Source organism: Lipotes vexillifer, unplaced genomic scaffold, assembly GCF_000442215.2.
Source record: "Lipotes vexillifer unplaced genomic scaffold, Lipotes_vexillifer_v1.1 scaffold71, whole genome shotgun sequence".
Taxonomy (NCBI): domain Eukaryota; kingdom Metazoa; phylum Chordata; class Mammalia; order Artiodactyla; family Lipotidae; genus Lipotes; species Lipotes vexillifer.
Window position 1 is genome coordinate 7,958,242 of NW_006793703.1, and position 25,527 is coordinate 7,983,768.

At 50.0% G+C, this 25,527-nt stretch overlaps 2 protein-coding genes across 2 annotated transcripts in view; one reads left to right on the top strand and one right to left on the bottom strand.

Annotated features, from left to right (window-relative positions):
- The window catches only part of SOFU1 (sperm-oocyte fusion factor 1), a 1,166-nt gene extending 816 nt beyond the window's left edge, over positions 1–350 (top strand). Inside the window, exon 2 of the mRNA XM_007466662.1 lies at positions 172–350. Within this exon, the coding sequence (XP_007466724.1) occupies positions 172–350 (179 nt within the window). The remainder of the gene's footprint in view (positions 1–171) is intronic.
- A 673-nt stretch (positions 351–1,023) lies between these two features.
- On the bottom strand, positions 1,024–21,861 carry KEL (Kell metallo-endopeptidase (Kell blood group)). The gene is made up of 18 exons (XM_007466663.1): positions 21,814–21,861; positions 21,446–21,590; positions 20,976–21,152; positions 19,042–19,166; positions 18,575–18,721; positions 15,295–15,354; positions 15,013–15,201; positions 14,632–14,780; positions 12,886–13,015; positions 5,347–5,457; positions 4,155–4,253; positions 3,834–3,911; positions 3,200–3,300; positions 2,928–3,038; positions 2,728–2,792; positions 2,331–2,500; positions 1,906–2,001; positions 1,024–1,185 (listed from the first exon to the last, which is right to left on the bottom strand). The coding sequence occupies exons 1-18, from the start codon at positions 21,859–21,861 to the stop codon at positions 1,024–1,026; spliced, it is 2,163 nt and encodes a 720-aa protein (XP_007466725.1).
- Positions 21,862–25,527: the final 3,666 nt, after the last annotated feature.

A 25,527-nucleotide genomic window follows, 5' to 3' on the forward strand; every position in this document is an offset into this window, starting at 1 on the left:
TTTGGCCGCCCAGGAGCTGTCTCGGCCGGGGGGCCTTGGGAGGGCTCCCCAGCGGGGCTCCCCAGACCCCGGCTCCCAGCCTGGTGGTGCTGTGGTCCCGGCCTGGCGGGGGGGGGGGGGGGGGGGCGTCAGAAACAGTCCTTTCACGCTGTCCCCCGTCCCCTGTTTCAGACCAAGATCGAGAACAGTTTGCAGAGCGCTTTGTGGCCTCCTCGGTGGGCGAGCTGTGGCAGGCAGTGGACATGACCCAGCAAGAGGACGAGCAGACATCAGAGGCGGTGGCAAGCCGTGGCCGCCTGTTCGACCTCGCCTCCTGCTTTAACCTGGCCAGCATCGTGGTTTTCCTATGAGGGACCTGGAGGCGGAGGCGGTGGCCTGATTCCTGGATGAGGACCTGGACATCTGCCTCCGCTTCACGGTAGCTTACTGACCGCCTCCCCGTGGGGCTCCGGAGCGCTTCTCCCGAGGGTGACGTACATGCGGCTTCCTGGCTCTTGCTCACGACCCTCCCCCTCGGGACGCAGCATCAGAGAGACCCCGTGCTGGCCTCTCAGGGGTCCACGGTCCCTGCCCACCTTCCTCCCCACCCTCTGAGGGCCATCTCCAAGAGCGGAGACACCGGACCCCTGCCCTTCTCTCTCCCCCAGCCTCTCCTGGCTTTGTTCAGGACAACAGATTAGGGGTAGGGAGGCAGCAACAATGAAAGTAATAACAATCAAATTCTGGAAACAATTGGGGGCAGCTTAATTTTGTCTCTAACCAGTTTCCACCGACCTTTAGCTCATTCATTGGTTCTTTCCTGTCTCACGTCCTTGGAACTCTGCTTGGCGGTTTCTCCTCTGATTTTTTCTGACTTCTAGGCATCGGACATAGCAGGAAAGTGTTCTTAAGAGACAGGCAGAAGCCAAGGGCCGGCTTTTATTTTTGGAACAGAAGGGGAGAGGAGGTATTGTCCTGATTCCAGGGATGGGGCAGGGAGATGCTGATACACCTGTACTGAGGTCTCTTTGGGAGCCAGCTGGGTTACCAGAGTTGGCAGCGGCTGGAGGGGTTCATGAGGGTGCCATGGGGACAGTGGAAGTGTCTGGCGAAGGCTGGGCTGTTGCTTAGGGGCCCGTGGATTCGAAGGGTAGGAGGGCTGTGAGTGTCCTGAGGATCCTGGGTGCTGGGGTCCCTACACATCACCTGGGGAGAAAGAGAGGTCCATACAGGGTAAGGAGAAAAGCAGGGTATCAGGGTCAGCAGGACACGGCAGACCTGGTGACCAGGTGGTAACTAGGGACAGCAAAGATAAAAGCAGGGATAGCAATGCTCCGAGGGCCACATGGAGAAAGGAAAATATTTGCCGTTTGCGGGTCATTTAATCTGGCAGTGGGTATCTGGGGAGGGCTGGTCTGTGCAATCATACCGTCTGTGAGTGCCCTAGTGGTGGGTCTGTTGTAAGAACACTGTGCGGGTCTTTAAGTATCCTGAGGAATTGGGGGCGCTATCTGCTGAGGGAGAAGACGGCACTTAGCGGGGGTTATGTCAGGTGGGGACCCCACTGCGTGGCGAGGTCTCCGAGGAGGAATGTGGTCTACAGATAGTCTGTTAAGGCTCTTTTTGAAGGGATCTGTGTTTCCAGAAGAAATGAGAGAAGATAAAAGTTGGGCTCATCTCAAGGAGGGATTTGGGAATAGAGTTGTTTTCCTTTTTTTGAAGGCACTGCTGAATTTGGTAGAAGAATTTATAGCAGGATGAAGGGATGGTCCCAAGGGGACATGTGTGAAAGGATGACACTGGGGATTTGTGCAGCAGAGGGTCGGTGGCATTGGGGGGGGGAGATGCTTAACAACATCTGAGTGTTAACAATAGGGTATTTATCTGACATGGACTAAGCCCTGGTGGGAGGTGCCGGCTGCCTACCTGGGCGTAGCTTCGGAAGAAGAGCTGCCAGGGGCTGAGGTTCAGGTTGGGCAGGGTGGTCTCCCCGCGGTACCATAAGAGCCTCGTGCTGTATGCCTGGATATGGGAGTGGGATGCAGAGTCGCCCTTAGGCTCTAGACCCGTGGCCATCTGGAAATCTGATGCCCTACACACAATATCCAAAACCAGTTCATGGTCCTTCTTTCCAAGTTCTGCACTGACACACTGCCCTGAGCCATCTATGGATCTAGAAAAGCGGGCTCTATGGTGTCGGAGCGGGTCCTCAAGCTGCCACCTGTTCAGTGGGGATGTGAAGGGCAGATCGTTTTGCTATGTTTGCCTGAGGGATGGTGGAAGGAAAAACTGGGGACAGGCTGTCTATTCTGCTGGTAAAAATAGATCGCAGCCCTTGCGCTGTGACTTACCTGCAGCGCAATGGCCAGTCCCCCCGTGTCTGCAGCATCTTCCAGGAACGTGCGGGAGCCATTGAAGAAGGTCCCGTTGGGTAACGGAAAGGCAGCATAGTGGCGCTCCAGGCACACTAGCGCCCCCTGTAGGGCATGGGTGTCACAGGCTGGGCAGCCCCCAGGGAATACTGCTGAAAATGAGGCAAGGGAATGAAATGGCGAGGCGTGATGCAGGGGTGAAGACATGGGGGTACCACAAACTGGGCTGGCTCCCAGGAGCACTGCAAAGGCTTCAGAACTGCCGCCCCCCACCCGGAGCCCTCGCACAGCCTCCCTTCTCCCCCTCTAGGCTGCCTTTGGGGCCTTCACCTGGGTTCCCGATGGCCCCATCTCCCGATGGCCCACTGTTACTCACGGAGCTGGTAGATATGCAGCAGCTCACGGGCCATAACGCTTCCGGCGGCGCCAAAGTTCACAGCTCTATAGGGGGCAAGGGCTTGTCTTACCCTCAGAATCCTTCCAAGTTTTTGGCCCCAACTCTCCAACCATAAGTCGTATCCATCATTCATCATAACATTGGTCCATTGCTCTTGGGAAACTTAGAATGGCCCATACCTGGGGTAGCCAGGGTGGAAAAACGGGGGTTGGAGGAGTCCGGCTGGGAAGACCACCACATGGTCAGGCATTGAATAGTAGGCATTTACGCCCCAGGGGAGCACCTGCCACCTGTGAAAAGAGCGCACATGAATACCGGCTCTATCATTCACATGCCGTCCTTCCCACATACTGTCACTGTTCCTGTTCCCCTGAGCCTCTGGCTTTCTTTCCTGCTAATTTTGGACGGCTATCTTTGGGATGCGGTGTCTGTGTCTCCCTCGCCCTCATACCTGTGGCTGGGGAAAGGCTGCAGGAAACTCCGGATGATTCTAGCTCGGCGGGATCGGACACAGCTCAGGAAGGACTGCAGGAAGCTGGGTCCAAGTTGTATCTGGGAGGAGGCAGGAGGCAACTCGAATACACGGAGACAAATGTAGATGCACACTGATATACCCTGATGCGGACATCTGAACCCAGACAGATAAGCCCTGATGCGTGGACATCCCCGGAATGGTGGAAAACCAGCGCCATGACACCTGTGCCTGCGTGGTACAAACAGGCTTCACACGTACCAGCACACAAGTACTCAGGCAAGTCACACGAATGCATGGGTGCGAGTGCGCACACGCGCTCGACGTGACCTGCCAAGATTCTACTCTTCTGTTGGCAAGATCCATAGTGTGGCTATCCGCCCATCCGGCCCCAGCGGCCCCAGGGCAGGGAAGGGGTTTCTTAGGATCAACAAGGGAAAATGACTGTCTGCCACTCTGGTGGATCAGGGTGGCGGGGGGCGGCAGGGCAGAAATTGAAACACATATGTAGAGAACAAACGTATGGACACTAAGGGGGAAAGCAGCGGCAGGGGGGGGGGGGGGGGGGGGGAAGTTGAGGGTTAAAGAGTAACTGGCCAGGGCAGGAACCCACATCGCTGTATTCTTGTCTGGCTGGGTCTGGCTTCAAGGCCCATTCCGGGGCCCCCATCTTCACCTGCAGCTGGGTGACCTGGGAAGAGACACAAAGGTGGAAGGAACCTAGCTGCCCCAAGTCTTATCAGAAGGAATCTCTCCTGCTCACTGCCCTGTCCCTTCCTTTGGTAGTGCCACCAGGATGTGTGTGCGGCATATTGGTGTTTATACTTGTGCCCTTGGCCTTGAGCACGCTCCTCCAGGCCCTGTGATCTCTTGATCCAACACTCAGTTCACACCTACTACACGTTCCCACACTGTCTCCTTCTCCTGGCCTTACCTTCTCCTGGACCTTTGCCCGGGTCTCTTCATCCATCCAAGGAAGGATTTGGAAGCGAGCGATGAGGGCATCCTTGATTGCAGTGAATAATTCCATGGCCTGTGGGCAGGACGGGGCAGAAACAGGATCAAGCTCAGCCCCAGTGCTGGGCCCTGCCCACTGGGCCTCTAGGAAGGGGCCTTGACCCTGAGGGGCTGCCAGAAGGAGGAAGGTCTCAGAAAGAGAAAGTAGAAAGTGCTACCTACTAGGTGACCAAAAACTCAGGGTATGGAGAGCTGTGGGGATGTGAAGGAGGTACCAAGCACAGAAGGGGAAGGTGGGAACTGGTCACTCCTGACACTTGACGGGGTAGACAGCTCCTTTCTGTGACACTGTCCTTTCTCTCGGCCAGGCAATCCTCTCAGAAAGTGGCGGGAGGAGGTGGACCACCATCCCCTTCTCTGCTCTCGAGGACCCTCGTCCTCACACCCTGTTTCTTACAGCCTGCATTTCCTCTCTCCATCTTCCAGGGTTCCTCAGCTTCGCAACAAGCTGAAACCTGCCCAGCTTCACACCCTGACTGTGTACTGACTGCTTTCTCAGCCATCTACCACCGTGTGTATTTCCTTTCTTGATGGAGGAAAATGGATGACGACATTGGGAGCCTGAGTTCAAATCCTAACTCTGCTATTTGGTAGCTGTGTGATCTTGGGCAAGTTTCTTAACCCCTCTGTGCTTCAGTTCTCTCTGCTTTAAAATTATAATAATAGTAGGAATTAAAGTAGTTGGTGCAAAGTGCTTATAAGAGTATCAGGCACATGGTAGGCACTGAAAAGTATTCAGTAGCTATTTACTGGCACTTCTGAAGACGATAGCATTCCATTCTGATGTCATTTCACGTGTTGTTAAAAAAAAATCATGGGTAAACAAGGGGTAGGCTTAGAGGTCATGCAGTTCAATTTTCTCATTTTATGGTTGAAGAAACACATGAGCAGGAAAGCTGGGTGACTTGTCCAGGTCAGTGTGTGTCATGTGGACTTTGTGCCTCAGAGCTAAACCGTGCAGACCCTAGGGATGTAGCATGTCCCTCTCTAACTGGCTGGTTCTCTGACCACAGAGACCATCGAGAAGAGCAAAGTCGCTAGAACTAGGAGAGGATGGCCTGGCGGGGAAGGGGCGGAAGGACGTGGGCTGGGGAAGGGCCCTCACGTACAGCACTTCGGGTGCTGGGGCCGAAGGCCTCACGGACAAACAAGGCTGCCAGCGTAGGCTTGAAGAAGGCTGCTGTCTTCTCCACACACGTCAACCAGCGAGGGTGGGCGGGCTACAGAGACAAAGCTGGAATGAATGGCTCCCGCCAAGGCGTCTTCCTCATCCACTTTCCCAGGCCAGTCTCACCTAGACCTTCACCCCCAGAGCACGCTCTCTTTGCCGGACTTTCTGGGTTTGTCTCCCTTTATAAGCCCTTTTGGTGACACACGTGAGGTCATGCTGCTTAGCAAAGAGGGTCTCACATCTCCTCCAGGATTAGTCTCATGAGCCTGGATTGGGCAAACTATCCTTGTTTATTTGCCTATTGAATTTGAAAGCCAGGCCACTGGGAGGCATCCTTCTGGATGACTGAAAGGCTCCCGGGAAGGACAGGACTATAGCCAACCCTCTCACTTCAGCAGGTCTGCCTGCCACCCTGTCCCCGCCCACCACGCACAGAGCCCAGCAGCGACGCCCATCCTCCCAAAGCTTCTTTACCTAAAAGAGAAATTGAAGAAGGAAAAGTCTCCCTGCCTCCTGCCTTCCTGCCCCACTCTCTCCAAATGGTTACTGAGGATCATATGGTCTTTTGTCTTATAAAGAAGAAAGTCATCAGAGTAAAATTGGGTTTTAGACGCCATATTGTTTGGTGGAAGAAGAGGAAAAGAGAAAAGGCTAAATATACGAATTCAGCGCACTAAGACACTTTCTGCCAAATCAGGGAAAGGGATATAGGATGAGAGGATGGACGTCTTCAACTTCAAAGGCAGAGAAACGGTTCGACAAAAACTCAAAAGAGGGGACTTCCCTGGTGGCGCAGTGGTTAAGAATCCACCTGCCAATGCAGGGGACACTGGTTCGAGCCCTGGTCCGGGAAGATCCCGCACGCCACGGAGCAACTAAGCCCGTGCGCCACAACTACTGAGCCTGCTCTCTAGAGCCCGTGAGCCACAACTACCGAGCCCGCGTGCCGCAACTACTGAGCCCGCGCACCTAGAGCCCGTGCTTCACAACAAGAGAAGCCACGGCGATGAGAAGCCCACGCACCACAATGAAGAGCAGCCCCCGCTCACCGCAACTAGAGAAAGCCCGCGTGCAGCAACGAAGACCCCACGTGGCCAAAAATAAATAAATAATTTATTAAAAAATAAAAACTCAAAGAGGGCCTTGGCAACTGGGGTGTTTTGTTTGTTTTTTAAATTTTTAAAATTTTTTTATTTTTTTGTGGTACGCGGGCCTCTCACTGTTGTGGCCTCTCCCCTTGCGGAGCACAGGCTCCGGACGCGCAGGCTCAGCGGCCGTGGCTCACGGGCCCAGCCGCTCCGCGGCATGTGGGATCTTCCCGGACCGGGGCACGAACCCGCGTCCCCTGCATCGGCAGGCGGACTCTCAACCACTGCGCCACCAGGGAAGCCCAACTGGGGTGTTTTTTAACACGTTTGACCAGAGACATATTACTGCCACAGGCGTTAGTTTCTGCAAAAACCCCCCGGTCAAATAATGTGTTAACAGCAGGATGGAAAGACTAAGAAACATAAAAGAGAGATGATGGGGTGGATGGCTTTGAAGAGACGACCAAGCGTAGGCCCAGAGATGACGCAGGGCAGATGAGAAACAAATTCAGGAAGCTGGCCTAAGGGAAAGCTGAGCTGGGACTTAGGAAAAACCGGCTCACATGCCGATTTGGGCTGAGTGGGCTCAAGTCACAAGACTTCATTCCTGTAACTTATTTATTCCCCCAGACCTCCTGGCAGGTAAGGCAGCGAGGCTGCCACCACGCATTCCGGTCCTAAGGTTGGAGGGAGTTTATGGGGCTTCCAACGAAAGAGGAAATAGAAAGGAAGGCCAGGACTTCTGTCACTGAAGACACTCCCGGGCCTGCCTATTAGAATGTTTATCATTTTGGAGGCTGCTCCAGAGCCGGTTGCCCACATCTGTGCGTTCTTGTCTGTCCCCTCACCACGAGACCTATTAAGGACCTTCTCCAGGTGAGGAGAAGGGACTCAGACACTTTCCACAGTGTATTACTTGCAGCTCTGAAACTCACAAATGTGAAAAACAAATAGAAAGGCGACCTTGGTCTGATAGCAATGCCTGGGTCAAGTGCAGGTACCGTTGGTCACCTTCGGTGTCCATCCCCTGCAGGCCCCCGACGACAAGCTCGGCTCTGAGACTGTCTTTCATCAGACTGCTGCCGGGGGTGGAGGGCTGCACCCAGGACAGTAGCAAACACATCAGCCTTGAGCTTGGTAGTGTGGACCTGCCTGCCCTTTCTACACCTCCTGGTTCTTGAGTTGTTTCCTGATCCCTTTTGCTGATGCCTGCCCTTCTCTCCAACAGCCTTTGCCTGTTCCATGCTGTTGCCCATAGCCCAGGCCACGGCAGGCCCTGACCTGGTTCCTGGAGAGTATGGACACCACCTCGGACCACCCACTGCTCACCCTGTGCCACTCTGGGATTCTTTTGGTCACACTTGTGCTGAGTCATATGTTCTATGTGCGGGAAAATAACTTCCAGAATCTATAAATGAACATAAGTCTCAGGAGTGGAGGTTGGCAGGTTGCATATTCATCTGCTGGGGGTTATGAGTATCTGAGCTGTCTCTCAAGACGTGGAGTGATAGAGTATACCACACTGATTGAAAATAGAGAAAAAGAAAAAAAATCACTGCTAAAATATAAAGGATAGAAGAAATACTTCAAACCCAGGATAATGAGGCTCAAAAGATTAATTTTAAGGAACAGAAAAATGTTGCGGGAGTGGGAACGTGGTAGGGATGGAGTGCGAGTGTGGGATTAGCAGATACAAACTATTATATACGGGATGGATAAACAACAAGGTCCTACTGTAGAGCTCAGGGAACTATATTCAAAACCCTGTGATAGGGGCTTCCCTGGTGGCGCAGTGGTTGAGAATCTGCCTGCCAAGGCAGGGGACACGGGTTCGAGCCCTGGTCTGGGAAGATCCCACATGCCGCGGAGCAACTGGGCCCGTGAGCCACAACTACTGAGCCTGCGCTTCTGGAGCCTGTGCTCCGCAACAAGAGAGGCCGCGACAGTGAGAGGCCCGCGCACCGCGATGAAGAGCGGCCCCCACTCGCCGCAACTAGAGAAAGCCCTCACACGGAAACGAAGACCCAACACAGCCAAAAATAAATAAATAAATTAATTAATTAAAAAAAAAAACCCTGTGATAAACCATAATGGAAAAGGATATGAAAAAGAATGGATATATATGTATAACTGAATCGCTTTGCTGTACAGCAGAAGTTAACACAACACTCTAAATCAACTATACCTGAAGGAAAAAATCTTTCAAAAAAGAAAGAAAAAAAGTTGCAGATACAAGCTTAGAACCATGAGTAATGACAGACATGATAAAAATCAGGAAAAATTCCAAGAGTCTGGAGAGAAGCAAAGTTTTGCACAATTTTCAGTAAGGGGAAGGTAGATTTTAGAGATTACAGGTGAGTCAGGAGTCCTTAATGTTAATTTCTAAACAAAATTCTAGAATGAATCATTAAACCGACTATTTTTGAACACTTGGAAAATAATGTGTAACTACTGAGGGCCAGCATAGCATCACTGAGGACGAATAATATCAAAATCCTTTTGAAATGTCATCACTTTTAAAGGATCATTAAATTAGGATAAACAGTAGATCTGGAGTCACAAACTCAAACAGGGGCCATGAGGTAACCTAAGTGAGAGAAGCAGCCCAACGCCAGAACCCCAGGACAAGAAGGGGTACGGCAAACCGGAGACAGGGACGCAGCCCTACTGGCTGCATCACTCAGCTCCGGGCATTTGTTGCCCCTGGAGACGGCTAGCTCAGTGTTGCCAGAGCTTCACACTGACAACAACAAAAGAGGCAGGAACTCTGCCTCTTGCTGTGCCATCACCTAATATTTGAAAGTCCGCCGTTCCTTAACAGTTTGTAAAAAGCTTCAAAGGCCAACAACACACACCTATGGGCCAGATTCAGCCTCAAGGACCACCGCAGTGCTGCTCCCTCTGTACAGAGAATTCAGTATTTACTAACTGTGGATTATTAACTTAAACCCTCATACTTCAGTTACGCCAGCTATCAAAATGAGCCTAATGCCTGTTCTACCTTCCTGTTCCGCTTTCCTCACAAAGCAGCTTGGGAGAGCAGGGGAAACACTACGTGGAACGTGCTCTGTAAATTCTAAAGTTCTACCCCACTCTGTTGGCAATAATTTGATTTCAAGATAGCAGTTGGCAAAACCAAAAATTACATCTTTGTGAAATTGATGGAGAAATCCACGTTAAATGACAGTGTGATCTGAGTGGATTCTGACTGGCTGATCCATAAGGGAACATCAGTGATTACTGACTCCAAGTTAGTACGAGCTTCCCCGACCACCCCACTGGACAACGTAGCACGTCCTCACCTGGTATGCCTCTCTCTCTTTCCTGTTTTATTTTTTCATAACACTTAATACTATCCAGTATGTTTTATTCAGCTTACTGTAATTCTGCCTCCATCAGAATATAAGTGTTTGAGGGCAAGGATTTTTGTCTATTTTGTTCATGAAGATTCCCAAGGGCCTAGAGAAGTGTCTGGCATATAATAGGGGCTCAATTAACATTTGGTGCGTAAATGAACTGACGACTCTTCGCTAGGTCTTCAATAACCTGACCCAATTCTCTTCCCTCTACAGAATTTTACCAGTAATCTAGATGAAGATGCAATAAATAAAACCATGAATGACCCGAGGCAGAAATAACAGATCAAAGGCTAAAATTACCTGAATAAATTGGGATGTTGGGCTGAATGTAAACAGTTCACATTTAATGGGCAAAAATGTGAGGTTCTGCTTTTAATTCCCCAAACTCAGCTTCTCAAGTTTAATAAGAGGAAGACCTGGCTTAACAGCCAGTTTCACTGACGATATATTCAAAAGTCATAAACAAAATATGGTCAGATAATGAGAACTAACAGTCCTTCTGAATTAGAATTCGTCCAGAAGAATATGGTTAGACATCTGTAATTAACAACCATTGGATAGAAATACAAATTTTGGTCAAATCAAGGCCAAAACCTTGGTGGTATCTTTGACTCCACTTTCACTCTCACACCACACATCCGTCAGGAAACACTGCTGCTTACCTTCAAAATATGATCTTTTAAAACATAAAACAGATAAATCCCTCTATAGGCCCCTGTTACATGCAGAGAAAAACCCAGGTCCTTACAGTGACCTACCAGGCCCAGTATAACCCCCTCCTCCCCTCTCTGATTTCCTCCCTACTCTTGTCCTATTTGCTTTCTCTGTTCCAGTTGTGCTGGCTCCCGGGCTGATTCTCAAACCCCCCCAGGCCAGGCTCCAGCAGCAGTAGGACAGCCTTGCCTGCAAGGCCAATCACCTCTACTCAGCCAGAGCCACCAGGAGGATCCCTCACACTGCACGAAGCCTTGGCCAGCCTGCCCCATGCCTTGTTGCAATGAAATGCTATCCCTCTCTTCGCCGGAAAACCCGTTCTCCCTAGACACTGCTTCCGTCCTACCTCCCGTTCAGATATCCCACTGATCATTTAAACCCACCCTCATCTCTCCCTCTTAGGAATTCCAAGAGTATCTAAACCAGAGTCTTCTCAGAACCCAGTGACGCCCATTCATTTACTTAGCATATGACTGCTTTTGTGTTACAAGGACAGAGTTGAGGGGTTGCAACACAGATCACATAGACCACAAAGCCAAAAATATTTACTATCTTGACCTTTATAGAAAGAATTTGCCAAAGCATTTTTTGTTACCACCCACTATTTCTCAATCCTGCACAGTTTGTGGTTAAAAATATGGCCTCCCGGGTCAGACAGACCTGTTTTGGAGTGTGTTCCTTCACTTAGGAGCTGTGTGATCTTGGGAACATTACAGGTCCTTTCTGAGGACCTCAGAGTGGTTCTGGGAGTAGTAAATAAAATAAGCAATGTCTGACACAGAGTAACTACTCCATGTATTTCAGCTTTTGTTATTAATATGTGTCATACCTGGTACTGTTCCAGACAGGTGAAAGGGCTTCACCAAGTCACAGAATTATTTGTTGGTAGGGTTTGATTCAGCTTTTAAGCCCAAGGACAATTATATATCCTATTAGATATATAAGGATGTTTATCATATGTATATAAAGGATATATATGTGTATAAAGGGTGGTGACTTTAGCAATTCATAAGCCTTCTAAGTTTTTTAAGTGTGAATTTCAATGTTGGCATTCTTACACCTTCCAAGAAGTGCCACCAGGCCATGGTTCTGGGATTTCCAGGAGGCTGTTTGGTGCCAGGGATTTTGTAGCAACCCTAACTAAGAGGGGTTGGGGCTCTGTCTAATCTGAGTCAAGGGAAAGGCTGAGCCAAAGCTTCCTGGGGACTAGCCTACCTGAGTGATAATTCTAGAAAGTTTTTTGGGTTTTCTTTTTTTTCTTTTTCTTTTTTTTTTTTCTTAACAGTGATTAAGCACACAGACTCTGGAGCCAGACTTCCAGAGTTCAAATCCTAGCTCTCACAACTTACTAGGTATATTACCCCGAGCAAGATCCTTAACCTTTGGGTCTCAATTTACCCATCAATAAAACAGGGACAGAACGGTCTGCCCACCTCATGGACTTGTTGTGAGGATCAAATCAGCTCATGTATCTAAAGGGCTCAGAAAAATATCTAGCACATTTGAAAGTCTCAATAGGCGATTACTACATTCCAGTCCCTGTGTTTACAATTCCCTTCTCTGAATTCCACGGATATTTCAGGTTGCCAAAGCCATGAGTTTCTCCAAGGCAGAGAAATGGTCCACAAATTACTAAGAAAAGAAACCCAGTGATTTTCAAGACGACCCTGAGGCCTTGCCTGAGGTTGGAGGGCATCTTATGTTCTAGACGCCTCCTCTTGGGATTGGATGTGTCGACCTAGGATTTCAAAGTTCTCAGTAACTGAGTATGGACAGAGTAGACTTTGGTTAGTAGAGCACGTTTGGTACAGCTCCCTCCTCTGATATGTTGGGATCTGCACCACGAAGCCCACGGTGTGGCCGACAGAACCCTCGGGATGTCAGAGATGAGCTCTTTGTGAAGCACCTTTGGACATGGAACACTGGAGTCACCTAGACAAAGGGAAGGTCCCTGCCTCTTACTCCAGTGAACCCTAGGCTGTATGTCCGGCCCCTCAAATCACAGCGCTCAGGATAACCAGGCAAATAGTCTAGGGGTCATGACAAAGGAAAAGCAGGTCTTGATCACTTTAGAGCTTTATATCTAGACTTTAACAATCAGCAAAAGGCCCTCGAGGTAGCCAGACGTGTGCCTAAGGGTCTGGTCCCTGGTGCCTCAGCTCTCAGTGTAAGCCTTGAGTGCCCACGAGAGCCCAGACCCTGGGGCATCTATCTTCATGCCCCTCCCTGAGGGGGCAATGCCCACGTTTATCCCCCCAAATGACAGATGCTCCTTTAGACCCCGATCCGGGAGAATTCCTCCCCTCCCCTCCTCACCGTGGGTGGTCGTCCTGTCAGCTCCCCCAGTTTCTGGCTCAGCAATCTACGTGCCTCTTGGAATTTACTGTCCAGGGCTGGAGAAAGGGTCCCCACCAGACCCAAGATCATGTGGCTCTGCAGAAAGTCCCTGTGGAGAGAAAAGAGACCCACAATATACCCCCGGGCTCTGGGGAAACCACCAGAAAAGGTTCCCCTTGTATAGGTCACCTTGATACTCTCGGGGAAGCCCTTCTCTGTATTAATAGAGAATAACTATTTCACATGTGAACACGTCAAGAAGGGCTTTTTTAAAAAAAAAAAGGGGGGGGGGCTTTTCTTTCTATCTTTTTTTTTTTACCCTAGTTTAAAAATACTTTATTGCTAAAAAGTTCCAAAACGATTAAAGTATCATCAAAGTTCACTGATCACAGATCACTTTAACAATTAAAATAATACTGAAAAAGCGTGAAATGTTGCGAGAATCACCCAAATATGACCCAGAGACATGAAGTGAGCAAATGCTATTGGAAAAATGGTGCCCACAGACTTGCTTGACATGGGGTTGCCCCAAACCTTTTATTTGTAAAAAACCACAATCTCTACAAAGTAAAATACAGCGAAGCAAAATTAAATGTTATCAACTACAGTCACCATGTTGCACATTAGATCCTGAGACTTTGTTCATCTTACAACTGAAGGTTGGTACCCTTTCACCAACCTCTCCCTATTTCCCCACCCTTCAGCCCCTGGTAACCACTGTTCAAAACTCTTATCTGTTTTAAGAAGCGCTTTTCTAGATGTGGGTTGGGCTGGGGTGGAGAATGATAGAAGAAAGAACCACATGAAGAGGCGGACCTCTCAAGTCACAGCGGGGCGGGGGGAAGGATCTGGGCTAGATGAAGGCTGGACTCAGATTCAACCAAACAGATTCAGCTCCTTCCACAACCAAGAAACCTCAGCTCATCTTAAGATGCATCTTCTAAGAGCAACAAAGTTGGGATCCAGGACCTTTCTCTGCCCTGCTGGCAACTCTTTCACCGGGTTTGATTTGTATCCTTACATAGGATAGAGATCGCACCTGCGTGAATGGTTGTTTGCTTCTCCCTGAAAGAATTTCTAGACGTTGCTGCCACTGAGTTACTATGAAGATGGGCTTTGAGCCCAAGGCCCTGGAAGGAAGCCACTGCCTCCAAGTGGTGGCCACACAGTATCAAGGACAGCAGTGAGCCCAATACGGAGCCTCACCCTCCCTCCTCCCACCTTCCTCGACGCCCTGATCTCTCCCACAAGGGCCCCAGAATCCTCTCACTACAGATGAGAAACAGCGTCTCCCCGAGGTTCTTCCCAGCCTTCACCTCCTCCATCTACTCATCCCACGCACCTTCTCCTCCCACCCACACCCCTCAGCTGCTGCCAAGACATAAGTGCCCAGCTGTCCCCAGCAACTGGCCTTCGAGCATCTCCCACAGCTCAGAGTTGCTTCACAGGCTGGGTGCTACTCCCAGCAAACCCCATGTCTTGTCAGATACCTGGATCCCTCATTTCGTGTGTGTTTCCCTACCCCATGCCCCCCGAGCCCCTCTTCCTGTTTCCACCATGTCCTCCCGGGCCGTCCATCCCAACCCGCTCTCTGCCCCCATATGGCCCCAGATCCCTCCCATCTTTCTGCGAGGCCCCTACTAGCCTGCATTCTCCAGTCGTCTTTGTCCCTGAGACCTCCGGTCCTCGGACCCTCTTTCCATCACCCTCCCACGTGGGGCAAACCTGTGCTTCGACAGCTGCTTTTCAACCAGTTGCGACATGTTTTTCAAATACTCCAGGTCATGGACTGCGACGGGATGAGAGGGGCTCAGGGACATTGGTGCGAATGTCGCTTGCAAGCAGGACAACCAATCGATGGCAGGGGCCATTTCCTTAAAGGAGGGATACGGAGGCTTGGGGGGACAGGAAAGGAGGAAAGGGGGCATCCCCTCCCTCAGGTAGGAAAGGGAGTGGGGAGGTGGGGGGTTGAGGGAAAGGATGGAGCCAGGAAAGTCAGGGATGGAATGGAATTAAGGAAATAAGGAGAAAGAAGACAAGAAGGTCAAGAAAGTTTGGGAGCGAGACCCTCAGGCCCATCTTCATCCAGTCCCTGGTTCAAGGTACCTGCAGTTGGTCAATCGTGACAGTCTGGAAGAGCTTTCCCTGTGTCTGCTGCTGCTCCGGGGGCCTCAGAAACTGGTACAGCTGTGAGTTAATGGAGATGGAAAAGGAGGCGTGCTCTCCCACCTTGTTTGGGTCTCCTCCCAGCAAGGTTCCCAGGCGATTCAGGTAAGTCAGGTATTCCCGCAGGATCTGGGGGAGAGGCAATCTCAGTCACAGCCACCATCGGCCCCTGCCTTTCTCTAGCACAAGAGGTCAGGACCTTGGTCCCCAGTGCCATCTTACCTGGGCATAGTTCATTTCCTGCTTTTGCTTGAGGGGAACGTCAAACTCTGGCTGGTCTATCTGGACACAAGAGAGACTGAGAGAAGTGGGGAATGTGGAGGAAGGAGAGGACAGGTGTGGGGAGATGGGGATTTACCAGGAAGATGGCCCCAGGAGATGGACTAAAGGGGGCACAGAGGAGGAGCCAGAGAGCAAAGAAAGGCAGGGACTGGGGGCGAGGGACACGGGGGAAGAGTACAGACATGCAAATGTGCAAAGAAGGTACTTCAACCAGTTTGGGGGTGCTCAGCAAGAGAGAAGCATAATAACCCACGTCCTGTAGGGAATCACTATCTGTGCCAGGGCCAGGTCTAGGGTAAAGGGAGTGAGATACCCGTCTCAAGTGCAAAATTTGAGAGGTACTGAAAACTCAGTAATCAAGATCGATAATATCTTAATTGAAATTTTAAAAATCTAAATTAATGCTAAAAATCCCCACAGAATAAAATAGCAAAACTTTGCTCATCATGTATTTTTCCCCAAAATCCACAATGTATTTTTGATCATTTTTTTTTAAATTGTAGATGTTTCCCCAAAAGTCTGCAATAGAGTTTTTTTGTTTTTTGTTTTTTGTTTTTTTTTGCGGTACGCGGGCCTCTCACTGTTGTGGCCTCTCCCGCTGCGGAGCACAGGCTCCGGACGCACAGGCTCAGCGGCCATGGCTCACGGGCCCAGCCGCTCCGCGGCATGTGGGATCTTCCCGGACCGGGGCACGAACCCGCGTCCCCTGCATCGGCAGGCGGACTCTCAACCACTGTGCCACCAGGGAAGCCCTATCCTTGAACTATTTTAATGTCATTTTCCTCTATGATTAAGTGCCAATATTTGTAGCAGTAAGTTGTAAGTCCCCTCTAAGGGACACAAGAGTTCAATATCCTTAAGAAATTAAAATATTTATTACATTATACTGCGTATTATATACCATAAAAAAATACTCTGCTTTGATATTTGTTCATCATGGATTTTGCGTTGATTTTGACATTTTAAAAAATATTTATTGAAATTCTATTTACCTTGATTAGTGAGTTTGGGTACCTCTCAAATCCTGCACCCCAGGCAAGGAGCCCACTACCCTCACACACTTCACCCTCCTTCTGACATCGGTGTGTCCTTGTTTCTATCCCGAAGATCTTTGCTCCCACGTTTTTTGTTTTACTTCTCTGACTTCAATACCCTACTCCCACCTGGAGCTATAGACTTTTCTGCTATCTTGAATAAAGCTTTCACTTGACTCCTTTGTCACATTTTCTGTCCAAACTTCAAAGAACTAAACGTCATCTATGCCTTTGCTTCAACTTCCTTACCTTCCTCCTAACTCCATAAAATCTGAGTCCATCTCCATGACCATTTTGATGCTATGTCTAGAAGGTTTCCAGTGGTGTCTTTTCATTCCTTATTTTCTAAGCTCAGAAGTCTCTGGAATCAAAGATAACCCCTCCCTCCTGAACTGGTCTCTCCCCTGTCCTTTGTGGCTCAGCTGAGCTGGTCTGACCCCCACCTCCTGACCTTTCTTACTCTTCTCTGGCGCCACCTCATTGGGGTGCTCCCTCTGTAGTTCACTCTCTCTACCTGTATTGCCCCTCAGAGACCATTCAGTCTCAAGGTGATGGGAACCACCCTCCTCCCATTCACACCAAACCAACACTGTGGGGTCATTGTCTAGTTTCTCCATTTCTCTTATTGATATTCAGTCAGTCACCAGTCGAATCACCATGGACCATCCATCACCACTAGGATGAGGATGTAGGTAGCTGCCTACATCCTCATGCCTGGCCTCCCTTTCCATTTCTGCCACAATCATCTTAGTTCAGAATCAACGTGGCTCATCTAGCTGCCTCAGCACCTCTAGGTTGACCTCGAAAACCGCTGACTGTACTTGGGCTCTATGTACAACCATCATATTTGAAAGGCCTCTGTAGCTTTTTTTTCTGTTATGTCAAAAGTTATCACCTCAGTCCAGTGTCATGGGCCGGGAATAATCAGTCTCAACTTCATGTCTTCAGCCTTACTTTTGCCTTCCACTGCACCCCACCCCTACCCGCAAATCCTCTGTTCAACAGACCAGCCTCCTTGCTGACCCCACAGAGGTGTCACACCATTCCAGGCTCTTCCCTTAGCTCAGGACTTCCCCGCAGCCCTTATAAGGCCCTTTAGCTTCACCGTCAGCTGTACGTATCAACCAGGCTTCAGGACTCAGCCCACACTCTCCCTCCTTTGAGATTCTCCTTAACCATTTCAGGTCTTAACCAATTTCCAAAGGCCACACCAGTTAAACTCCTCAGCACACCCTTTAGAACTGAATTTGAGAATGCCTCATGTGCATTATCAGTTCTTGTATATTCATCCTCATATAATTTCGTGGCATTTTTCAGAGTAGGGGCCAAATATATAGGGTCACATGGCCTACCACAATACGGATGCCTCCAAGGCTTTAATATTTTTTACCCGCTCAGCAAACACCTGGTGTGGGCCTCTAGATGCCTGGCCCTGCGCTAGGTCCCGAGGACCTGAGCTGAATAAACCGTGGGCCTGTTCTTAAGAGGCTCAGTCTTCAACACAGTGCTAAATGCTGAGGTGACAGGAAATGGGAGAACACAGGGGTTCACCTACATCTCAGCCAGGGTTTCAGTGAAGATTTCCTGGAAGGGACAGTAATCAAGGCCAAAAGTTGAAAAATATGTATGAGTTTTCCAGGCTGAGTGTGCGAACTGAGGCGTAGCGTTGCAGGCAAAGGAAGCCATGTATGCAAAGAACTGGAGAATATCCTTGGAGCTGTAAGCGAGCGAGCATGGCTTGGGGTATAAGGGGGAGATAAGGCTGGAGGAGTTTGTAAGGGTCGGACTTGCAAGGCTTTGCTAAGGATTAAGAACCAGATCCTGATGACCTAGTGAGCCATTTAAGGCATTTAAACAGAGACAACAGCATAATTAGCTCTTGGTTTAGAAAAGGTCCCTCTGGGGAAAATGAAAGCTAAATAATAGGAAGGCAATACTGGAGACAGAGGAACTACTTGAGAGACCCCGGGGGGGATTCCGAGAAGCTACAAGGAAGACCAAGACTATTTCTGTCTTCCCAGGACTTCCCTGCTGCTCCTTTCCCTAATCTCACCTCAAGTCCCTGGTTCTCACATCAATAATTTCCCTAAAGATAAGCCTCTTCCCTGGATTGCACATTTTTCCTCTCCGAGGAAATCTGAGTCAGGCCCAGGTTTTACTTCATTTTTTGCCAGTGCCTCCCTCACCTGGATGACGGGCGTGTACGGAGGGGTGGGAAGAGGTCGCAAATAGGCTCTGAAGAATGGGAAGTGACCATATTGACTCATCAGAAGGCTCAGAGTTCGGTTAAAGTCTAAGGGAGTCCAATCACCGGAGATTGGCCAGCCTCCAAGCTGGGAAGGAGAGAGAGAGGGCTCAGCACAGGCACAGTCTCTGAGACCAACCCCACCACCACCATTGACCTCTGAGACGAACCCCACCAGCACCACTGACCTCTACTCTGAGTCCCTTAACCCCTTTAGGGCTCCACCTTTATCCCGCTTTCCCTGCCCTCACCCAAGGTCCTAATACATCCACAGGCCATTGCCATTTCCATCTCCCTCCCAAATCCCTAGGAAAGAGACCCATCCTCTAGGGGGAAAAAATGGCAGCCGTGAGCATATGTTGGTCTTGCGTGTTATGCATCCAGAAAAGTTGATGCCCCGAGTCTCACCTCCTCAATAACTTGTCTGAGGGGACCAGCCCCTGCAGCCTCAATGGCACCTGTGTCCATGCAGGAGTTGTAGAACTGGAAGGCTTTCTCCTCCCCAGAGTCCAGGCGCCAGGAACCCGGGGCTTCTAGAAAGGAAGTGTGGGTTAATTAAAGGAGTGGGGCACCAGCCGGGAAGGTGGGAGACAGAAAGGTTATAGGAAAGGGAAGACTTCCAGGGATAAGGAGGGAAGGGGAGAAAGAGAGGGATGAGGAAAACTGGGAAGATGGGATGAGCTGGATCAACTTGATGGAAGAAAAAGAGCTGGGAACGGGAGCATGGACAAGACAACGAGGAGGATAAAGGAGAGGTGAGGGAATTCCCTGGCGGGCCAGTGGTTAGGATTCCACACTCTCACTGCCGAGGGCCCGGGTTCCATCCCTGGTTGGGGAACTAAGATCCCACATCCCACAAGCTGAGCAGCGCGGCCAAAAAAAAAAAAGGAAGAAAGGTGAGAAAAGAAATAAAGACGAAAAGACAGGGGAGGAAAAAAAGAAATGGAATAAGTAGAGTATGGAAAAAGGAGAAAGTAGAACTGAGAGGCAGGAGGGAGATGAATGAAGGAATTAGAAATATTGGGGAAATCAGAGGACTCCTGAGGGATCGGAGAGAGGAAAGTGCGTGAGGACATGTTTAGCAAAGAGAAAAAATAGGGGCAGGCTCCCCTAGTCTGGACTCTCCCCTCTCTTTGATCCCAGGAAACAAACAAACAAACACAGGACAATAACCCAAACACAAACCCATTTGAATCCTCCACCTTCTAATATCTAACACCTCTCCCTCAGTCCCCCTGGCATCCTTTCATTCTGTTATGGGCAGCAGAATTTGTCCGAAGCGTATTTTTTCTTTTCATCTCCATACCTTAAGTGAAAGCGTGCCCCTCTACCATGCAGGGAATACCCACCTCCACTTTTTTCCTATCAAAAGAAGGAGGGCAAAGGGATACATTTATTTCTTCCAGATTCCAACTGATACCGTCAGCAGGTTCTCTGGGTTCCCGTATGCAGGGAATGCATTCCTTTTGTTACATGCTTACTCCCAAATCCTCGCCACCATCCACCAACTTCCTGGGACCAGCTTCCTACTTCCTATGTGGCCTTGGTTCCTCCCTCACAGTTTTCCTCTCAACACAGCCACCATCTACAGGCATCTTCTTACCTCCAGCCTTTTTAACTTGGTCCTCCTCTCCCTCCAGCATCTCTTTTGTGCCCATCCATATTCATTCCCTTACACACAACCCAATTAAGACCCCTCCAGCAATTCTCGCCCACTACGCCTCTTCTTTCCTCCCACCATCATGTCCAGTCAGTCATCTCCATCGTCCCAGTTTAGCTTCCTCCAGTTCAACCTGCACACTAAGGTCCAAGGTTTCAGGGAGAACAGGAGATAATGGTGAAAAGAGGGGGGTCTGGGAAGCGATGGGGGGGAGAGGATAACACTGACAAGGGCGCATTAGGAGACAAGAAGGGTCTGAGGGCTGGACAATGAGAGTGATGGAGAGAAAGATTAAAGTGCAACAGGTGTTGAGGAGATGCCAGTGTGGGCAGACACCTGGCATAGGGTAGAAATTGAAAATTTAAGGGAGATAACACAGAAGATGGAACTTGGTGAGAGGGAGAACTTGGAGAGAATGGAGCAATCGTGGATAAAGGGGAAAGGAGAGAGGATAGGGATTAGGTAAAGAAAAGATGAAGGGAGGGACAAGAAGAGATGGAAGAGAGGTGGTACCTGCGGTGAAATGTACGGTGATGGAGAGGCAAACCTAGCAGTTCCCTGAGAGCCAATGGAGGATGGTGCAAACCAGGTGTTCCACAGGCACACAGGCTTGGAACAGCTGTGATCATTCCAGGCTCAGTGGCGCCCACGGCAAGAGAATCTTCCACCCTGATTTCCTTACCCAGCATTCTCTGAAGTCGGCGCTTGTTCTCTTTTGCAAGAGCCTGAAAAGAGCTAGTGGTCCTGTTGGTGTTTCCACAGGCAAAGCTAAAGAAATCAGTGCAGGGGGCCACACCGGTGTTTCCAGAGGCCACGTAAAGACTCAGGAGGTCCCGACACACAGGCGTCTCACAGTGGGCTGTGGGGAAAAGCTCAGAGCTGGGAAAGAGAAAGTGATGAGGGCTCCCCCAAGGGGCTAAGCAAAGGAATGTCTGGGGAGGGAAAGGGACAGAGACCCTGGTGAGGAGGAAATGGTCTGACTGGCGGCCAGGAGCGTGATTCAAGGGGGAAGAGGTCGGGAACCCGGGGCCCCAGAGGGTCGGGATGAGTGGCAGTTAATGGACACAGAGCCTCAGGATGATGGATGGATGGATGGGGTCCAAGAATGAGGGAGGGCTGAGTGGGTCGTGGGAGACCTAGGATCTCACTTACCAGGACCACAGCCCTGGAAAACGTAGCCCCAAAGCAGCAGAGAACCACCAAGGATTAGACTGAAAAGCAGGACTGTCATTAGCGCTCGCCTGGTCATCGCCCACTGTCTGCTGTGTACAGCGGGCAGCCCCTCTTCTGGAGATCTCTGCGCAGACAGCCAGGAGGTGAAAACCACAAGATGGAGAGAGGATATTGGGAGAGGGGTGGGGAAAGGGAGGGGAGAGGAGAAAGAAGGGACAGTTAGTGCTAGGGTCCCTTTGTATGGAGATAACACCCCCTCATTATCCCAAACCCAGCCCTCTTTGGACCCCTGGGAGCTGGCAGGGTTGTCATAAATCTGCCCCGCACAGGTCACAGAGGTCACTTACCTCCCGTCTCCTGCGGGTCTCCGCTCTGCTCCCTGGCTCAGACCCCATGGCTCTCCCCGACTTGTCTCCGCCCTCCTGAACTGAATGAGGAGGGAGGACAGAGAAGCTGGTTCAGGAAGGGGGGGACATTAAAGAGAGTCATATCAGGCCATTTTGACACCTCCCCCTGCCCACTTACTCCCCTATACACGCACACGCGTGCGTGCGCGCACACACACACACACACACACACACACACACACACACACACACTTGTGTATCTGCATGCCAGGGCAGTGCTCCCAGAAGTGCTTCAGAAGGAACCTCTCCCCTAAAGGTATCCCTAACCTCCCTCCCTCCCTCGCCCGCCAGCTCCCTCTCCTTCACCGGTCCTGTCCTCCAAGCCTCACACCCCTCATCTCCAGGGGCAGGCAGGGCACTCACACACACCATCCAGCCCCACCTCCCACCCTAGGCATCTGACTCCAAAAGGGAATGGCTTTCTCCAGGGGACTTGCCGTCTGTCTGGCCTTTTCTCTGGTTCCCAGAATCCTTCCTGGTCCTGCTCTAGGTGCTGAGTCTGAGGACGGGGATTCAGGAAACGGCCTCCCTCCTACCCCACCCCAGTTCCTTTTTCCTGGAGAAAGGGCGCTTCTGCCACCTGGCGCCCCTGTGCCCACTCACAAGCTATTGGCCTCTGGGTGGAGCCTGTTTATCAGTCAGGAGACACCCCAGCCTCTCCTTCTCCTTTATCTCAGCCTCTCAGAGGAGACGGAGGGAGGGAGACTTCACTCCCCAGGCAGTCTTGCCCTGGGTGGCTCCTCTGGCCCTGCTCTGTGCTCTGCTCACAGAGCTTCTTTATTTCTGAAATATTCTTTCTTCTCTCCTTTCTTCTATGATTGAAACCTCTCGAGTCCTTCAATTCTCAGGTCAAATGCCACCTTCCCTGGGAGGTCTCCCTGCTCCACGCCCATTCCCCCTGCTCCCAAGCATGGCTGATGTCTTCCCTGGTGCGTCAGAGCCCTGCTGGTTGCAGGCAGAGCAGTCCATGAAAAAGCCCAACAAACCAGGAGATCTGCTAATTACTAGCCCTGTGGCAATAAACAAGCCACTTAAACTCTCAGGCAGGTAAGTTTTGTCGTTTGGAAAATGAGGATGGTATTTGCCTTTGAATATCTCACACAGTCTCATACCTTCTACAAAGAATAAAGTGTGGACAAAGAATGCTGCCTGTCATCTTAGTAAACAAAGGATGTTACCGGCCATAAAGCCATTAGCTACTGTAGCCGCCCCAATGGTGCATGCTGAGAGGACTCAGGATGGGGAAAAACAGGATCCTGGCCCTAGACAGTAAAGTGCATATGAAAGGAATAATTTCTGTAAGTCCAGACTCTTGCATCTTCCGTACATAGAAAGGCACTAAATTCATTAACTTGAGATGTCTGGTTTTTCTTTAATTAGCAGTAAAACTCCTATATATCCTGGCTCCTCCCTTACCTCTTTGGAACAGTCCCTGAGAGCTGAGAGGCTGTACCGTGGGCTTAAGTCCTCACTAAGTCCGTTAAGTAAAACATAATTCTCAAATTGTAGGTTGTGCATTTTTTTTCAGTCGGCAGAGGCATGACTGACCCTCTAGTTTTATTACTCAGGTGGCTTCTTGTATCTTCATCTCCCTGTTGACTGCAAACTCTTTGGTAGCAGGGACAATGTCCCTTTTTCCTTCACACCCACCTAAGATGTTTCATAAATACTTGTAGGAATGAATTGCATTCTAAGCCAGAAATTCTCTTTCCCACATCATACTGAGTCCTCACCTGGGGTCTTAGCACATTTCTGAAAGAAAGTATTTCACCTCTGTCCCTTGTTTCCCCATCTCAGGCAAAATGGAACTGACTAGGACAGTCACACTAATGATACCTTGACAGTATTTCCCCATCAGCACTGTGCTATGGTGCACTTGCCAGGATGGCGTAAGGACGGCCCTACGGCTGGAGAAGACGAATAAAGCTCCTATGCTGATGGGCGGCATATAGTAAAGCACCGTGAGAGTCGGTGAAGAAAAGGCACAACTTCACACGTTAGAATAAAAAGGGACTGGAGGATTTGAGGAAGAGTGTGACATAATGAAAATAATATCTGCAAAAGGCTGGTGTGGTCCTGGGGATCTGGATTGATTAGATAAAAGACAAGAGAAACGGTGCTGGTTCGGTGGTACAGGAGTGCTGAAGTGCTGCCTGGCCCAGGGTGAGGGCAGAGGGAGGGGAATATATGGAAAGAAAACACTTACAGAGGAAAATAAAGTCATGGAAACCGATTGAAGGGGGGTGGTGTATAACAGTGTATGTCAGCCACAAATGAGCTTCCGAGTTTATTTCTGGATATCTAGGAGAATAGTGATGCCAGTCGGTTAAGGGCCGAGAGCAAAATGATGATTCAGGATTTTAGAGGTTTCTGGTCTGTTTGGATACAAATCCATCGTACCTTCTCTATCCCCTTCTCCAAAAGTCCAGCACTCTACCCATGGACTTCTAGCTTCCTTCACAACCACTCCCCTTCCCCGCTCCTTTTCCACCAACCAAGTCCTCTGGGCTGAAGTTTCTCTAGGAAAATGATATCAGGGCCAATTCAGATTGGATAAAGCTGAGGCACAAGTGCACTGTGGGACATTAGCCCTGTAAACAGCCCCCCTGGCCTGGGCTTAGGCTCTGAGCCAACCGTGGAGATACAGCCGCCAGGCCACCCCTCCCTACCCTGCTGCCACCTAAAGGCAGAGTAACCTCTGTTCTGGTTGCTGCCTCTGGAGTAGGAGGCCCCTTATCTCCCCCGTCCTGGTCTGCAGCGTCATCTCCACCACCGCAGCCATTCCCAGTCCCACCAAGCACCTCCACGCAGCCCCGAGGCAGCCTCAGCTCACAATCAACCCTAGGCTCAGGGAGCAGACACACACTTATCTTCGCAGACACTGCCTCCTGGTTGCTCTCATTGTTCTGTCCAGTCCATTCTAATCCCAGGACCTTCCGTTTGATACCATAATGATGTCCAAATAATAATAGCAAGATTTACAACAACATCTTTACTGACTGCTTCCTATGGTGTGGGGACTACAATAAATGCTTTGTTTACCTATATTTTTCCATTTAGTCTTCACAGTAATTCTATGAAGGAGATGAGAGCTATTTCCCCCAGTTTACAGAGGAGAAAACTGAGCTACATGGAAGTGCAGTAAACCTACCCAAAGTTATAAAGTCAGTATCGATCAGAGCTGGGAATGGAACCACAGCCTTACCAATTGGACCTCCTGGTCATTAAGATTCAGTTTCTGGAAGTCTCTTCCTAGTTAGTCTTCCTTTGTCTAAACTCTTTAAACTATCTTTCATGGCTTGACCTTGCTCTGTGACTGCCTTGGGGGCTGTTATTCTCCAAACACTCAAACATCTAATTTCCCCTTTTGAAGATGTGGCCTTTGTTGTCTGTCCACAATCAGCTACCATCTACAGCGGTTAAGGTATCAAAATCAAGAATGGGCCCTTTATCTACATACGGTGGCGCTCTCAGGTGTATACATCTAAGATCACTTGATTTTGGTGATAGCAACTAAGAAGCTCCCTCCTAAGGGCAATAAACCTGGTTCTGAATGAGCCAGAGGAGGCCTTGGTGTCACAGGCAATGCTGGGGATTGACAAGATGAGGAAGAAAGAGATTCCTGGGTCAGTCTGGGGGCATTCTAACCGCTCT